The sequence below is a fragment of the Ahaetulla prasina genome, chromosome 2, assembly GCF_028640845.1.
Source record: "Ahaetulla prasina isolate Xishuangbanna chromosome 2, ASM2864084v1, whole genome shotgun sequence".
NCBI lineage: Eukaryota > Metazoa > Chordata > Lepidosauria > Squamata > Colubridae > Ahaetulla > Ahaetulla prasina.
In genome coordinates, this window is record NC_080540.1 from 186,701,456 (window position 1) to 186,719,114 (window position 17,659).

Genomic DNA, 17,659 nt, shown 5'->3' on the forward strand with positions numbered 1-17,659 from the left:
GCTCCGGCCAAACCCCTTCCCATCAATTGCAAGAAGTGAGATCCCTGGGAGAAAACATTTCCCCAGGGCGGAATGGAGAGCTCTCTCCCTCTTCTCAATCTCAATGGAGGACAGTAAAAACCGGAGAATCGGGAGAGTCACTGGATTGGGACCTGAGAAACCCCCTAAAATCCCAATCCCTATTAGACCTCCCGGAAACTTTTGAGCGTTTGGAAGTGAGGCCTCGTATAAGTTCAGCTCACCCGCCTCGAGAGCCATTGAGTTTAGCTCAGCCTAAATTCATCTTCCCTCCCACCAGAGAGGGAGAAATTGCTGAAGCTCGATCATTGGAGATGCAGTCATTGGTATACAGAGAGAAGAGAAGTGGGGAGAGCACACAGCCTTGGGGGCCCCTGTGCTAATTGTACAGGTATTTGATGTGATCTTGCTTAGCTTCACCTGCTGCTTCCTGTTTGTTAGGAAGTGCTTTAATAAAATATTTAAATATTATTTAAGAATAATATGGTCAGAAGTGCTTTGTTGAGGGTTTGGAAAAAATATCAATATAAGTTAGATGGAAAGATACCAATATGGACTATCCCCAGACATATGATAGAGAATATAAATATATTACAAAAAATGGAGGTTATTACTTACAAAAAGCTTTTGACTATGGAAAAAGGGGAATTACAGTTAAAATCTAGGGAGAAATTGAGGGATGAAGGGAGGAATTATACGTGGTTCAAGTATGGACAATTGCAATCTAGATGGAAAATAGATCAGAAAATTGGTATAAGCCAAAGGGATGATAACTTGGTAAAACAAATAAAAGATCAAGGTCAACAGCATATAAAGAGATTATATAATGCATTGGTTGAAATTGATTCAGAAATGGAGTTGGTTAAAGATTGTATGGTAAAATGGGCACAAAATTTTCAACAACCTATAATGTTAGAAACATGGGAAAAAATTTGGGTGAGGAATGTTAAATTTATGCAAGCACAAAATTTAAGAGAAAATTTTTATAAAATGTTTTATAGATGGCATTTAGATCCTAAAAAACTGTTATGTATGTATCCAAATGTGAAAGCAAAATGTTGGAGATGTGATTGTGAGGATGCTATCTATTATCATATATGGTGGACTTGCAAAAAAGTTAAAGCTTTTTGGATTAAAATATGGTGGATTATGCAGAACATTTTGAAAAAGAAGATCAAGTTTGTTCCACAGTTCTTTTTATTAGGAATAATTCCAGATTGCACTGTTATAGAGGCAAAACTGATTTTGAATTTAATAACTGCTGCAAGACTATTGATTGCACAATATTGGAAGAAAGAAGATTTACCTACAATTGGAGAATGGATTAGTAAAGTATCAAATTTAGCAGAAATGGCAAAAATTTCTGCCTACTTGAAAGACTATACACAAGAAAAATATATTTTGGAATGGAGAAAGTGGATCGATTATATTCAAAATAAGTATCAGATTAAAAAATATCAATTAGTTTTTGAGTGAAGTTAGGAATTGCTATGTATTAGAGTTTAAGAAAGAAGGGAATTGATAGTGGGATGGTGTGAAATGGAATATGTTTTATATTTTAGATTATGTTTGTTAGTTACTATACCCTGTATTCTGTTCTGGGAAGTCTCGGGGGGGGGGAGGGGGGAAATGGGGGGGAAGGGGAAGATTATAAATTGATTGATTGCCATTGTACAGGGATAATGGTAGAATTAAACAAGTTGGAATGGTGTAAAGTCGGGAGTGGTTACCGAGCAGTCCCGACTTTACACCATTCCAACTTGTTTAATTCTACCATTATCCCTGTACAATGGCAAAGGGTAAGGGTAAAGGAAAGGGTAAGGAAAGAGGAGTAAAGAAGGAAGAAAGTAGGTAGGCAGGTAGATAGGTAGGAAAGAAGGGAGGGAGAAGAAAGGATAGGAGGAAAAGAAGGAGGGGAAGATAGAGGGTTAGAAAGGATGGTAGTGAGAAGTGGGAAGAGGACGGGAAGTAGGAAAGCGAGGAGAAGGATGGTGGGGAAAGTAGAAGAAGGATGAGAAGGGTAGAAAGGATTAAGGAAGGGAGTGGCGATCGAGCAGGCCTGATTGAGCATAATTTGAGTATATGATCGATTGTTGGATAAGTGATTGTATTGTACACTGGTCAAATTGTGGGAATTATTATGCAAAATAAAAAAATTTGCCCGGAAAAAAAAAAGATTCATAGTAATTCCAAAGATGTCAGAATCCATCATCCTGGGTTTAGCTTGGTTGGACAAATGGGAACCCACAATCAAATGGGAGGATGGATTCAAGAAAATTATATGGGCTTTCAGACCCATAGACCCAGTTTCCCCTACCGAAAAAAAACTTATCCAGAATGACCACCAGAGGGAACCAATATCCACAATATGCAATCCATCTCGTAATGAACCACGCATCCCTAAAGCATACATGGATTTAGCAGACGTTTTTAACGAAGATGAATGTAACCTCCTACCCCCCTACCTACAAACTGACTGCGCAATTCAATTGCACCCGGGGACAAAATTACCAAAACCCAAAATGTACTCAATGACGCCAGCTGAAATGTCTGAACTAAGGAAATACATTGACACTAACCTAGCCAGAGGGTTCATTGAACCAGCAAAATCACCTCTAGCTGCGCCCGTGCTATTTAAACAAAAGAAAGATGGGTCGCTTAGATTGTGTACTGATTTCAAAAATATCAATGCGATTTGCATACAAAACACATACCCTTTACCACTAATGCACGATTTGTTGAACCACTTAGCAAAAGGCAAAATTTTCACCAGATTGGATTTAAGGGAAGCCTATTACCGGGTCCGCATCAAGGAAGGTGATGAATGGAAAACGGCTTTCAACTGCCCCATGGGCAGTTTCCAATACCGTGTCATGCCTTTTGGATTCCAGGGGGCTCCAGCGGTTTTCATGCAACTAATTAATGAAACCCTGCACCCCCATCTCTACAATGGGGTTCTTGTCTACTTAGATGACATTCTTATCTACACAGACAATCTCGAACAACACATCAAATTAGTCAGATAAGTCTTTAAAAAACTCCTAGCAGCCAAGCTATATGTGAAACTTTCCAAATGCGAATTCCATAAGGAATCCCTAGACTACCTAGGTTACCGGATATCAAACAAAGGTATCGAAATGGACCCAGGAAAAGTAAAAGCGGTGTTGGATTGGCAACTGCCACGCACACGTAAACAGCTTCAAAGTTTCCTGGAATTCGCAAATTTTTACCGCAAATTCATTCCTTCTTTGCAGAAGTAGCTCTACCATTAACAGAATTGGTAAAAACTGAGCCATTACCCGCCAAACTCAAACCTAACCAACCCCTACCTTGGACAATGGACTGCCAGCGGTCCTTTGAACACCTAAAATGCCTATTCTCGATGGAACCAATTCTTCTGTCAGGGTTCCAGAAAAACCTCTTCTGCATAAAAAAACCTCAGAAGCCATTGTCTTTCAGAGTTCTTTACTAGCATGAGGAAACTGGCACATGATGAGTGAAATTCCAAAACTGAACTTCCGGATTCTTTTCCCAGTTATACAAACCCCAAGAGTCCCACCCCCCTGACCCCTTTGCTGGTCACATGGTCCCACGTTCTCCCAGTTCATTCGAATATCTTCTCGCCACTCTTCCTGCAGATGTGAACACCATCCGACCTTGACCGCTTGAAGAATGTTACCATACCCCTCAACCCCTTTTCCCCCTCAAGGGAAAAATGTGGCAGCATCTGGAACCCTAGTATGGTTTCCAGGCCTGACATCTTCAACACCCGGATCCAAATAAATCTTTTGTGGTCCAAGCTGACGCAAGCGATGTAGCGGTAGCGGCTGTCTTATTACAACGGAATACTGACAACAATCTTATGCCCTGCGCATACGTTTCTAAAAAACTGACAGACACTGAACGCAGATGGGCAGTTTGGGAAAAGGAAGCCTTTGCAGTGTGGTGGGCACTCCTCTCCTGGAGACACTTCCTTGAAGGGGGAAAGGAACCGTTCAAGGTGTGGACGGACTACAAAAACCTCGAATACTTAAAAACCCCTCAAAAACTTTCTCCCAAACAAGTTCGATGGGCTCAGTTTTTCAAACGGTTCCATTTCACCCTCAAATACATCCCTGGCGACCAAAATCTACTGGCTGATGCCCTATCTAGGAAACCGCAATTTGACAGCCAATGCGAAGAGGTAGTACATGCGATGATTCCCAATAGCGAACCGGCCAGCCAAGCACTTACTCGACCGCGATCACGCCGTGGTGCTAGCATCCCACCAAATAAACTACTAGCGGAATTAAAATCAGCACTCACTGACAATGCTTGGTTTAAAGAAAACTTGCCGGACCTCACCTTAAGGGATGGACTACCCTTGAAGGGAACCAAGATTTATGTACCCGTCGTTATGCGGCTGGCTATACTACAGACAAGCCACGACTCTCGCCTAGGTCACTTTGGGTTTTTGAAAACTCTCCACTTGGCTAGAAGGCAATTCTGGTGGCCAAAAATGAAATCAGATGTCGAAGATTATGTGCGGAGCTGTGCCACCTGCGCCACCATGAAGTCCAGACCAGGGAAACCCCCTGGCCTCCTATAACCCGTGGCCGAACCCACCAGACCCTGGGAGGAGATTGCCATGGATTTCATTGTTGAACTCCCACCTAGTGGGGGAAATACGGTGATATGGACCGTGGTGGACTTGTTCTCTAAACAGGCCCACTTCACTGCGTGCAGCGGATTGCCATCGGCGAGAAGGTTACCAAAGCTCTTCGTGAAACACATCTATAGACTACATGGAGTTCCTAAAAGGATAATATCCGACAGGGGTGTTCAATTCACAGCCAAGTTCTGGAGGGAGTTCCTACGGTCCATTGGGTCATCTCAAGGACTTAGTTATGGGTTCCATCCTGAGACCAATGGTGCGGCTGAGAAATTGAACTCAGTGGTGGAACAATACATACGGTGTTATGTAAATTACCAACAAGAGAACTGGTCGGATTTGTTAGCATTTGCAGAGGTCGCATATAATAATGCTGTACACAGCAGCACGGGGTTAACCCCTTTTCAGATAACCATCGGCATGGACTTCGTTCCAATGCCTGAACTCCCCATGCAACCCCCCACTTCCGTTTCCCTAACGGACTGGATGAATTCGTTGAAAAAAGGGTGGGAAAATACAAAAAAGGCCTTAACTGTAACAGCTCAAAAATACAAAGCCCAAGCTGACAAACACCGTTCCCTTCAACCCCCTTTTCGCATTGGGGATAAAGTCTTTTTATCTACTAAGTATCTGAGGTTGAGAATACCAAGCAGAAAATTTGGTCCAAAATTTTTGGGCCCTTTCCCCATTGTAAAGATTATTAATCCCGTTACCGTCCAACTCAAACTCCCTCGAATATTGGGGAAAATACACCCGGTATTCCATAGCAGCTTATTAAAACCAGCTAGACAATCTGGTCTGAGACCCCAACCTCCCCCCCCCTTGATAATCCAAGGTGAAACCCACTATGAGATCAAGAAAATCCTTGACTCTAGACTATATAATTACAATATTTAGTCCACTGGAAGGGATATCCATTATCAGAATCTACTTGGGTCAAAAGTTGGAAAGTAAATGCGGATAATTTGATTAAACAATTTCACGACACTTTCCCTGACAAACCTAAAAAACCTCTTGAAGGGGGTAGAGGGGGGTAGAAGGGAAGTGTGGACTACCGACACTCTTCTTTATTAATTCTTTGTTTTCTTTCCTAGGATATAGCTTCTTTTGCAAGAGGGGACGCCTGTCAGGCCTGGAAACCATACTAGGCCTTAGGTTTCCAGACGCTGCCACATTTTTCCCCTGAGAGGAAGAAGTGGGGTTGAGGGGTATGGTAACATTCTTCAAGCGGTCAAGGTTGGATTGTGTTCACATCTGCAGAGGGAGTGGCAAGAAGAGGTTTCGAATAAAGTGGAAGAACGTTGGACCATGTGACCGGCAAAGGGGTGGGGGGGGACTCTTGGGGTTTCTATAATTGGGAAAAGAATCTGGAAGTTTCAGTTTTGGAATTTCACTCATTGTGTGCCAGTTTCCTTATGCTAGTAAAGAACTCTGAAAGGCAATGGCTTCTGAGGTTTTTTTATGCAGAGGAGGGTTTTTTGGAACCCTCACATAGGTATTGAAAGCCTGGCTTTCTCGCAAGGCCTCATAGAGATGCAGCACTTGTCCTCCTGGACTCTGCAATCTCGTAATTACGGTGCTGGGCTTCCTGGCAAGCTCCCTGCACCTTTGCTGCCTTGGTCAGATTCCAGAAGTGGCCTGGGGAAGCACAGACCTCGGGACTTACTTGGAGAAGTAGGAACTGCGCAGGGGGCATAAGGCAAGGCACTGCTACCCAAAAATGCTGTTGCCGTGATCTCTGCTGCCTGGAGATCTCCACTGCATTCTTAATTCCAAAAATGGGACGTGCAGAGGCAAAGAAAGAGCATTGCATTTTCGGGCGGTTCCAGGCAGCAGAGATCACAGCAACAGTTTTTAGGTGGCAGTTACACCTCCTGCACAGCGCCCAGCAAGCCATGAGTTCCTTGAAGATGCAAGCCCACTCAGCACACCCGAAGCCTGCAGGTGGTCTGCACGGACCACCCTTGCCCTATGCCGCACAGCAGCCATGGGGACAGAAATCTCAGGAGGTTAAGGACAAGTCTACTGCTGTACAGAGTGGGGATCTCCAGTCCTCACACAAGTTGTGAAGGCAGCCAACAGAACTGCCGGAGCTGCTTCCAGGCAGACCCTGGGAGAACTCAGAGCTCTCGGTGGCTAAAGGGGAAGAAGAAAACTCTGGGCACCTTGAGAACACATGCACTCCTGTTCCTGGAAGAAGGGAGAAGGGCTGTGTCCCATCTCCCCTATCCTTGTGCCTTACCTTGCGCCTACACTCCTCCCTCTTCAGCCACCTTCTCCTCTCAAATGGTCTTCATGACCAGAGGGTTTCCATCCGCAGTCGAGGTTGGTTCCCCCCTTGCTCTCTTACACTGAACTGCACTGAGCAGCTGGGGGGGGGCACGAAGGAGAAATGTCTCAACTCCCCATATCCGCTTGGCGTTTTGACCACCCGAAATGGATCAGCACCGCTTCCGTGATGGCCGGCTGCTGCTTTCTCCCAGAATCATTTATCAACAAGTCAGAAAAGTAGTGTAGTTCAGTTTAACAGAGCGGGGGTGAGGAACCAACTTTGATCATCTTCCAGCAACAGGAGTGTGTGTCTTCTCAACGTGCCCAGAGTTTTCTTCTTCCGCTTTAGACCCCAAGGAGGAGGGCGCATGCCTCTGCGAACTGCATTGGGGAATCAGGGTGGAAAATGCTGGAAAACTCGATGTATGGAGGCGATGCTCTTGCAAAGCGGGTGCTTCTGCATGAGAGGCCACCTGGCCTGCCCGTTTTCCAGACGACCCAGGCTGAGGGGAGTCAGTTTCTGCTCCTGGCCTGGGAGTCAGATCTGGCAAGGAGGAAAGAGAAAGTGAGACTGCGGAAAAGGAGGATGATGGTGCGCAGCTCTGCAAATTGCTTCGGGGAATCGGAGAGGAAAAAGAGCATTGTCTCCATGCATCACATTTTCCAGTGTTTTCCTCCACAATTCCCCAAAGCAATTCACAGAGCCCCACGTCCTCATGAAAATGCGGTGGCGGTGGTTTTCCACCGGTTCCAAGCAGCACCCTAACTCTGTCCGCCGCCCATCTCCTTGTGTGCAGAGACCAAAAATGTGATGTTCATTTTTGGCAATATGAGGATCCCCACCACCTGAAATCGCGATGCACGGAGGCCGACAACCTCCGAAGGGTGGGGGCCGGCAGGTGGGTAGGGCTACATTCAAACTATAAGACGCACCCAAATTTTCACCCGCTTTTTGGGGGTAAAAAGGTGTGTCTTATACTCCAAAAAATACAGTAGTACCCAGAGGCAATGGGGAGAAGGGACAGTAAAAAAAATCTTTCAAAAGTAGCCTTATTAAAATTATAGCTTTCCCTCCATATAGTCCTAAAAACAAGAAAGATAGTAAACTAGGATACTGATACAAGAACATGGAAATCATATTAATAAATAATAAAAGCCAGTCTAAACATCTGACTGTTGAACCAGTCATAACAGCTTCTTACCCTTGTTTGTTACTCAGCTCTAATCACTCTCAGTGGCTTATAACAATCAAAGAAATTACAAAAAACCATAAAAAATAAAGAAAAAAATATGGCAAACACAATTGAGAGGTATCACTGTTCCCCACTGAAGGCCTACATGAAGAGCCAAATTTTCACAGCTATTCTAAACAGCAGAATGGGAGCTTTTTTACTAGAGCATCTTTAAAACAAATGTAAGAGCTGCAGCCAAGATTCACCAAAAGATGACCTTTTTGTTCTGATAAAATGTTCTCAAACTCCCAGTAAATGCCATAGGGTCTCTAAAGTCATAGAAAATAAAATTCTAAATGATACTCTGTCCCTGCAGTATATATACATTGAAGCGTTCAAGGGAGTAGAGGTTGCTAACTCAAAACTGGCATTGTTGTAAAACAGAGAGAGATGATAGACTTCCACAAGAAGACAGAGGATTTATAATGAAAACAATGCATGCACTCTTACCCGAAGATACATTTGTGCTTGTGACTGGTTAAGAGGTGGTGAAGTGGTGTTCCCTAGAAGGACTGATTGTGTCAGTGTTGTGGAACCAGGTGAACTCACGCTTTGTGAGCGACTGATTAACTGTGCAGCTGATGTGGTAGCCAGATTAATCTGTAAAATGCAAAAAATGGGAATTCATAGCCATGGAAAAAAAGAGAAGCAATTTTTAAACGGTACCTGAACTTTGTGACTAAAAAGACCAAAACAGGTCCAGCAATTACTCACATACTCTAATTTCATGTCTTTTCTATAGCTTTCAGGAGTCCAGATATGTTCTGAAATAATAGTTCCTAACTTTTGATCTCCAAATATTGCTAGAAATAATTCTCATCATCTTCATATACCATAACTAATATACTGTGAACAATTATTGGTAATGAAACAAAATCAAAGATCCAAAGCTGATAATCATGGAGAAAAGTAACAGGTGGTAGGTACACAGCCCATTATTTCTGAGAACAGTAGATTATGGGGGGGGGGGGAATCTCCCACAATATCCTCAAAACTTCAATAATTGGAAGACATGCGTAATAGCCTTCTAAGTCACAATACCATCATGCAAAACTAAAGTCAGTCCAAAACTGTGGTAAAGGAAAACCATTTTTTCTGATGACACTAATTTAAACTTCAGTTTCCTCCTCATGTAGGCAAGTATCCCATTTAAAAATGTCTTCATTCATTGTGGTATGAAAAGAATAAAATACATAGATATTTTCACTATGTAAGGAATGTTCTACTCTTAGTATGGGAAAAAATCAAAGCAAAAATCTATATGACAATACCAGTCTGGCTCTCAACAATGGAAGCACTGATACACCCAAATGCAGTAAAATTGGAAAAATTGTAACACATAAAGATATTTTGAATGAGGAAGGGGAATTTAAAACTAAACAGAAACTGCAAAATCAAGGTGAGGGCTTAGCATGATGGCCACATCTGCAAATACAATCAAGATACGAGAAAGATGCAAAGACATATGGCTTTTATAAAGAGCCAACAATGCTTGACCAGATATTATTAGCAGCAGATGAAAAATCAATAAAGAAAATACATACTTTTCTATTAAGCCTTAAAATGGAAGAGGAACAGGTGAAAGAAACGGGGTGTTGGTACTTACCTGAGATGCACCTTCTTGTTCAGTGAAGAAAGCAACCAGAGTGGATAATCCTCCTCCATTCAGATTGGTGGATTGAGTCTGACAAAGTTGTTAGGTCCCGCCTCTGTTGCCGGGGGATCCAGCTTTTGGCGAAGACAAAGAAGCTGTTCTGTCCCCACCAACCACAACCAAGCAGATACGCGAGCTGACTATATCTGCCAGCAGTTTACTCCGATGAGAGATATCAGTTCTGGCAACGAACCTGTGATTGCCTGCCAAGTTCTCTTATCTCCTCAGACCAGCATAAATGCAGTTCAGAAATAAACAGAAGCCAAAGTCTTAATCTCAAAATATTGCAGCCAAAGTTTCTAAGAGTCAGTTTTTATCCGTCACAAGAAGCTATAGAGCAGCTCCTCCTGCTTTTATACCCTGTGGGGTGTGGCTCCATGACTCAGCACTCTCTAGGCCTGCCCAACCCCTTCTTTTGTTGTTCCTGCCTCTTCTTTCTGCGATGCCTGGGATTTAACCAGGACTGATTGTCAGCAGCTGAGTCTTAAGGTATTTCCCGGGAGGGAGAAGGTGCGGGAGAAAGAGGCTTTGTCATCTCCTCCACCTGGCCTGCCTCTGGGACCTGGAGCAGAGCCAGAGAGGAAGGTCCTGCAGAGAGAAGCCCTGTCGGCTCTTCCCCCTCACTCTCTGAGTCACTCTCTGCCAGGAGGCCAGGCTCGGGGGCTGAAGATACAACAGAAGTAGACTTGACACGTCAAGAGAGAAAGGTAAGTAGGAGAAAAGTAAGTAGACAGACCAGACAAAGGAACGGTGGGGATGGCTACTCTCTTCACTGAAAGAGAAGGTGTGTCTCAGGTAAGCACCAACGCCCCTTCTCCATATTGGTGAAGACAGCAGCCAGAGTGGGACATACCAAAGTCCCCAACTATGGGTGGGTCCCTGGCTGGTCTGAAAGCCCCCCGCCGACAATAACTTGCTGAAGAACTCTACAACCAAAGGCTGCCTCCGAAGAAGCAAACTTGTCCAGCTTGTAGTGCTTGACAAAGGATGAAGCGGTAGTCCACGCAGCCACCCTGCAGATCTCCTGCAATGAAGCCTGCGTTGCCCAGGCCGCCGAAGTCGCCGCACTATGGGTCAAATGAGCCATCATATGGTCGGGCTTTGGATGGGATTGCAAATCATAGGCCTTAGCGATTGTCTGCCGTATCCACTTGCCAATGGTCAAGGACGTCACCGTAGAACCTAATGAGAGAGGAATAAAAGAGACAAACAATGACTCCGTCCTGCATATGGTAGCTGTCTGGTCCAGATAGATATGCAGAGCCCGGCGGACATGCAAAGAGTGCCATCAACGTTCAGACAGATGCTTCGGATGCGGGCAGAAATCAGGTAACACCACCTCCTGCAATCTGTGAAAAGAGGTATTAATCTTGGGCACAAAGGATGGGTCAAGACGCAGCACTACACGGTCCGCGTGAAATACGCAAAGATCGCTCCGGATAGAGAGAGCCGCCAGTTCCGAAATTCTCCGAGCGGACATGATCACGACCAAGAAAGCAACCTTGCAAGACAACAAGCGTAAACTGGCCTCCCGCAACTGTTCAAAAGGCGGTCCCGTAAGTGAATTTAAAACAATTGAAAGGTCCCAAGTGGGGTACCGATGTAGTACAGGAAGGCACAGGTTTATGGTCCCTCTCAAAAAGCGCTGAATGACCAGCTCCTGAGACAAGGGAAGAGAAGTCTTTGCAGGCAACACAGTAGCGAGCACTGCCACCTGCCTTTGTAGTGTATTAGAGGAAAGTCCCCGTTCCAAACCGGCCTGCAAGAAGTTCACGACATGTGACACTGAAGCCTGAAGAGGTAGGAGTCCAATATGGCTACTCCAAGAGCAAAAGGCCCGCCAAGTGGCAGAATAAATCCATTGAGTGGAAAGTCTATGAAAAGCTTGAATAGTGCGGATGACGCCCGGGGAGATGTTGTCCCGTCTCAAGGCGTGCTGCTCAACCGCCAGGCAGTCAGTTGAATCCAGTGGGGATCCGAGTGGACCATTGCCCCCTGGCTGAGGTAATCGACTGTCGGAGACATCCGCCAGGGTGGAGCTATCGACAGTGACACAAGATTGGCGAACCAAGACCTCCGTGGCCAATAAGGTGCCAGAAAGATGACATCCACCTGCTCGTCCACAACCTTGCGTATCACCTTCGCCAGAAGAGGAATGGGGGGAAAGGTGTACAGGAGGCCCGTCAGCCATGGGCTGCGGATAGCATCGACGCCCTCTGCTCGAGGAGATGGGAACCGTGTGTAAAAGCGAGGGAGTTGAGCGTTCGTCTGGGTCGCAAACAGGTCCACTGTTGGAATGCCAAAATGTGTTGTCAGGGCCTGGAAGAGTGCAGGATTTAGGTGCCACTCCGAGGGATTGACGATTTGACGACTCAACCAGGCCGCCTGCACATTGGCAGTCCCGGAGATATGCTCCGCTGCTAGCGATAGAAGACGGCACTCTGCCCAAAGACCCAATCTCATGGCCTCCTGCATCAAGGTTCGGGATCTGGTGCCCCCTTGGCGATTTATGTGCGCCTTTGTGGCAATGTTGTATGTGAGCACTAACACGTGCTCGCCCGAGACTGACCCCTGAAAATGACGGAGGGCTAGGTAAGCTGTGCGAAGCTCCAGCAAATTGATGTTGTGTCATAGATCTTGGGCAGTCCACGTGTCCTGAGCTAGGTCTGACTCACAGTGAGCTCACCAGCCAGAGAGACTGGCATCTATCATTACCACCAAGTGTGGAGGAGCATGGAAAAGGACCCCCTTGGTCAGTGACAGCGATCGCCACCAGTTGAGAGACCTGAGGATGTCCTGGGGAACACGGACCTTGGCTGATGAAGATCCTCTGTCTGCCCTCTGGAATGCTAAAAGGAACTATTGAAGGTCCCTAGTGTACAGTCGGGCCCAAGGGATGATGGAAATGGTGGAAATCATTTTACCTAGGAGTTGGGAGAGTAGAGATAGGGAAATCTTACGCTCCCGTTGCACCTTGCAGAGAAGTTCCCACAAACTATCCTGACGTTCCTGAGAGAGATAAACTCTGCCTTCAACTGAATCAATCACTGCCCCTAAATGAAGGATACGAGTCACTGGAGTCTATTGACTCTTCTCTCTATTGACAATGAACCCGTGATCAGCCAGACATTGCAAGGTCGCCTGTAAATCCCAAAGAGCCCCTTGAACTGAGGTTGACAAAATGAGGATGTCATCCAGATAGCACTGGAGATGAATTGCGCTGGACCTGAGTGAGGCCGCTAATGAAGCTAGAATTTTAGTAAAACACCTCGGGCCGAGGACAGCCCAAAGGGCAAGGCCGTATACTGGTAATGCACCCCATCATAGAAAAAAGGCAAAAACTGCCTATGAGCGGGAAGAATGGGAATGTGTAAACACGCCTCAGTAATATCAAAGTGAGGAAGTTGCCCTTTCTGACGCCATCCAGAATAGATTGTAAAGACTGCATTTTGAACCTCCTATAAGCTATGTATTGGTTCAAACGTTTAAGGTCAAGAATAGGTCTCCACCACCACCCCCCAAGGATTTCGGGACAAGAAATAGAAGAGAATAAAACCCTAGCCCGTGTTGGTCCTCTGGCACCTCCTGAATAGCATTTATGAGTAGAAGGTGTTTTGTCACAGCATTCATGAAGATCCTCTTATTTGTGTCAAGAGACACGAATGAAGAATCGTGGGGGTGGAGAAACAAATTCCAGGGATAGACCAGATTTTACCATATCCTTGACTCAGCAGTCAGATATAGTTTCATCCCAATGATCGGCATAAAGAGCCAATCTACCATCAATGAGAGAACTACTTGGCAGTTAATGGCGGCGTTGGACAGAACGGCTTCCTCCCCCTCAAAATGGCCATCTTCCGCAGAATGACCTATCCTGAGAACCCCGTAGCCTGGAATCATATGACCCCTGAAACGGGAAGACCCAGCCCTCCATTGTGACCCCCGAACAGAAGGGTGATGGGAAAAGGGAAGGAATCGGGACTCCCCTCGATGCTGGGCCATTGGCAAAATCTTTCGTTTGTCCTTAGTCTCGATTAGCAGCGGCTCCAGACCATCACCAAACAACTTGTCTCCACCAAAGGGTGTAGATGCCAGGTGCCACTTATGGCATGTGTCAGCGTGCCAAGAACGTAACCAAAGCATGCGGCGTGCCGTAACAGCAGAAGCCATGGCCCGAGAGGCAAATCTGGCGGAATGTAATGTGGCATCCATTGAAAATTGAACAGCCGCAACGACCTTGTTGAGGTCCTGTCGAATTCTTGCATCAAGTGGCAATTTATCTTGCAGCTCCTTGAGCCAGACTAATGTGGCCCAATTAAAAAACAAGGCTCTGGCCACAGAGCAAATGGCCCAAGCGACCCCTTGGTATGCCCTTTGAAGCACTTGATCCACACGTCTGTCATCAAGCCACAAAGCCTCCTCAGGCTGCCCAGGAATAGCAGAACTGTGAAGGAGGCAACGATGGGGGCGTCAACCCTAGGTGACTGTAACAAGGAAGCCAAATCAGAAGCCATGTTGAAATGGCGTCAATCTGTAGATGAAGGGAGTGGAGCCATAGTTGGTGTTGACCACTGTTGCTTAACAACATCCACAAACAAGCGAGGTGCCGGGATAGTGTCCACAGCCCGATCAGGTTCGGAAAAAAGAGAGGCTGCGGGCCCCTGTGATGGAGTGGATGAGATCTCACCCGCTGGTGCATGAAGTTGAGACACCTTGATGGCCTTGAAGAGCAGGGACCTAAACCTGATCGGGTGGGTGGAAAGAGGCCTGCAAACGCCGGCTGGTCACGTTCCAGGCCTTCATCGTGGGAGAGATCAAACTCACGGTGCTCAAGCTCCTCCAAATTAGAAGGATCGGAAACAACAGAATGATCAGGTGAAACTGCTTCATCATAGGAACGATCCTCCTCCTCCTCCTGGTCAAAAGGACAGCTGGCCACCATAGAACGATCAGAGGCTGCTCTGGAGGGATGGCAGAGGTCAACTTGAATCCCTTGTTGAATGGCTTGGGCAATGATAGCCTGCAAATTGTCAGGAAAGTGAGCAGTGGAACTTCCAGATTGGATAGCTGGCTGAGGTACTGAGACAGGACTGTGCGTAGTGGGTCCTGGTTCCACTCTACCGTCGTCCTGAGCCCCTTGTCGAGAAGGCAGGCTCAAGGAGCCCCAGACATTATCAGTAGAGAAAAGTAGGGGATCACCGTGCAATGACACTTGATTCACATAAATGGTGCTGGGTGACCCAGGTGGAGCGTGACTCTGCGTAGTGGAGCATGCATGATTAGAGGACTTGGCTGTCGCCCTGTCACAGATTTTTTGAAGAGCCAGGTCATGACTCTTCTCATGCTTATTGACCGCCTTTGAGGCGGATTTACATGAATGCGAAGCCCCAGCGTAAGAAACACCGCGTGCATGGTCAGGTGGTACATGTGAGGAGCCACGCTCCTGTATAGGTGACTCATCCCTTCCAGGAAAGTCAGAGTCATTAGCCCTCCGAGTTTTGCTCAGGGCTTTAGGCATGCTGAGCAAAGTGATAACCTGCAAATGGAGGCTGGACAATATTCAATGCAATTGCAGAAATGCAATAATGCAATTAATGGCCTCAGCAGCTATCCTCTTTAGGATGCAAAAAATTCCCTTAAGCTTAACTGGATGGAGCTTAGCACTCCTGTTAGCAGGCACTAGGCAAAACTTATGCTTTTTTAAAAAAATAAACTGCACATAGTCTACAGAAGAAGAATCAGAGGCTCGGTGATTGCAATTCTCCTGAGTGCCAAGGCACTGTGCAGGATTTAATCCCTGGTGGCTAGCTGTCAGGTCGGAGCTCAGCGCTCCTGTCAAACTGGATCAGAAAAAGAGCGCGAAAATTTGCTGACTTCAAAATGGCTGCCATAGCAAGGAAAACGGAGTGCGAAGCTCCCAATCAACAGGTGCTAACTCCACTGAGCAATCCTGGCCAAATTTGGCCTTTGGGCAAAGAGGGAATCATTTTAAGATGAAGGAAAATGCAAGGAGACTGCTTGGAATCGCAAAGCAGCTCCGCAAAATCCTCCAAACAGCTGCAGCCCGTAACTGCTCAGCCGCTGTCACTCCAAGTGTCAAAAAGGCTGAATACACAAAAAAACGGCTTCCCTCAAGTCTGGGAGCGTGAAGCTCCACTTGCCCGCCTGCGTGCAGCCTCGGGAGCACTAGACTCCACCACGGATCCCTGACAGGCAATATCCTAACAAGGGAATTAAAAGGCAAGCACTCAGAATTTTAAAAGAATTTTTAAAAGAATTTTTGAAAGAGCTTGCCAGGCTTCCGCGGGGCCCCAGCCCAGGCAGAGCCGAAGCTTCAGTCTGCAGGGACTTAACACAGAAAAAGTAATAAAAACTCACAAGTCCAAAAAAGAAGTCCAGAAAAAGTCCAAAGTAAAAAAACCAGAATACAGAAATTGGTGAAAATAGCAGTCAGAATAAAGAGCAATTCTCGACGTGTTAGTCCAGTCTGACGGACTGAGTCAAAAGCTGGATCCCCTGGCAACAGAGGTGGGACCTAACAACTTTGTCAGACTCAGTCCACCAATCTGAACGGAGGAGGATTACCCACTCTGCTTGCTGTCTTCACCAATACGGAGAAAATGATAGTATGGACAAAAAACTTTCTGGAGATACTATAGAATTAGCTAAATGCAAAAATTTTGGGACAGAAATTACAAATTAACAATGGCAACCACTTACATGGAAAACCTGTATAAAATGTTTTATAGGTGGCATTTGCCACCAGCAAGGCTAGCAAAGATTTTTAAAAACATGTCCATCAAATGGTGGAAATGCAATCAGACACTGGGCTCTTACGACCATATGTGGTGGACGTGTTCAAAAGCAAAAAAAATTTGGACAAAAATACATGGTTAGAGAAGATGTTAAAGTAATATATAGATTTAAAGCCAGAAATATTTTTGCTAGAAATATGATGAAGGGAACATATATTTACCGTGTTTCCCCCAAAATAAGACCCTGTCTTATATTTTTTGAACCCTGAAATAAGCACTTGGCCCTATTTGCCATGCGCTCAAAAGCTTATTATCAGGGGAAGGAGGTGTGAACAGCGTCGTGACAGCAAGACGGGTTCTTTGCGATCTCCCAAAGACCTGTCGATATCTCCACTGCCCAGGGATCCCAAGTGACCTAAGTCATCCTGTAGGGATGACAAACAAGAAGAGCACGGACTGTCCAGCTTACGGAGACAGCAAAATCCCTAGTTGGAACAAAAGAAGCTCCTCAAACTGGGCAGTGAAGAAAGTGACCATAGAAGTCGCTAAAAAGCTGGGGCAGCCACAACGGAAGAGGAAGAAGAGAGACAGCGTGTGACATCAAGGTGAGAGATTTTGATTTTTTGGGGGGAAAAAAGACTTTCCACTTCAAACCCACCTGAGTCTCTGGTGGCTCAGACTGCTAAGACAGTCTGTTATTAACACAGCTGCTTGCAATTACTGCAGGTTCAAGTCCCACCAGGCCCAAGGTTGACTCAGCCTTCCATCCTTTATAAGGTAGGTAAAATGAGGACCCAGATTGTTGGGGGCAATAAGTTGACTTTGTATATAATATACAAATGGATGAAGACTATTGCTTAACATAGTGTAAGCCGCCCTGAGTCTTTGGAGAAGGGCAGGATATAAATGTAAATTTTTAAAAAATTAAATAAGGTGGAAAAGAGAGGCTGAAAGTGAGAGGTGAGAGCGGGTGTGCATTTGCTCTCACACCCGGTAACTTGGTGGTGAAGAAAGTGGGGGGGGGAAAGCCAAATTTTTACTCTTTTGGAAATACAAAGGGAAAATTGGAGAATCCCTT

The 17,659-nt window shown here is 45.7% G+C and overlaps 1 protein-coding gene across 9 annotated transcripts in view; it reads right to left on the reverse strand.

The window, feature by feature from the left end:
• PHC1 (polyhomeotic homolog 1) overlaps positions 1–17,659 on the reverse strand; it is a 274,243-nt gene that overhangs the window by 136,705 nt on the left and 119,879 nt on the right. For 7 of the 9 annotated variants that reach the window (XR_009153197.1, XM_058166767.1, XM_058166765.1 and 4 more), the window contains one exon: positions 8,623–8,772. The exons of 1 other annotated variant lie outside the window; for it this stretch is intronic. Coding sequence is in view for 7 of the 8 variants with exons in the window: in XM_058166767.1 (XP_058022750.1) it covers positions 8,623–8,772 (150 nt within the window). In the remaining variant the exon portion in view is untranslated. Of the gene's footprint in view, positions 1–8,622; positions 8,773–9,778; positions 10,145–17,659 lie in introns of those variants that run through there. One more of the 9 variants, XM_058166772.1, reaches the window with a different exon arrangement.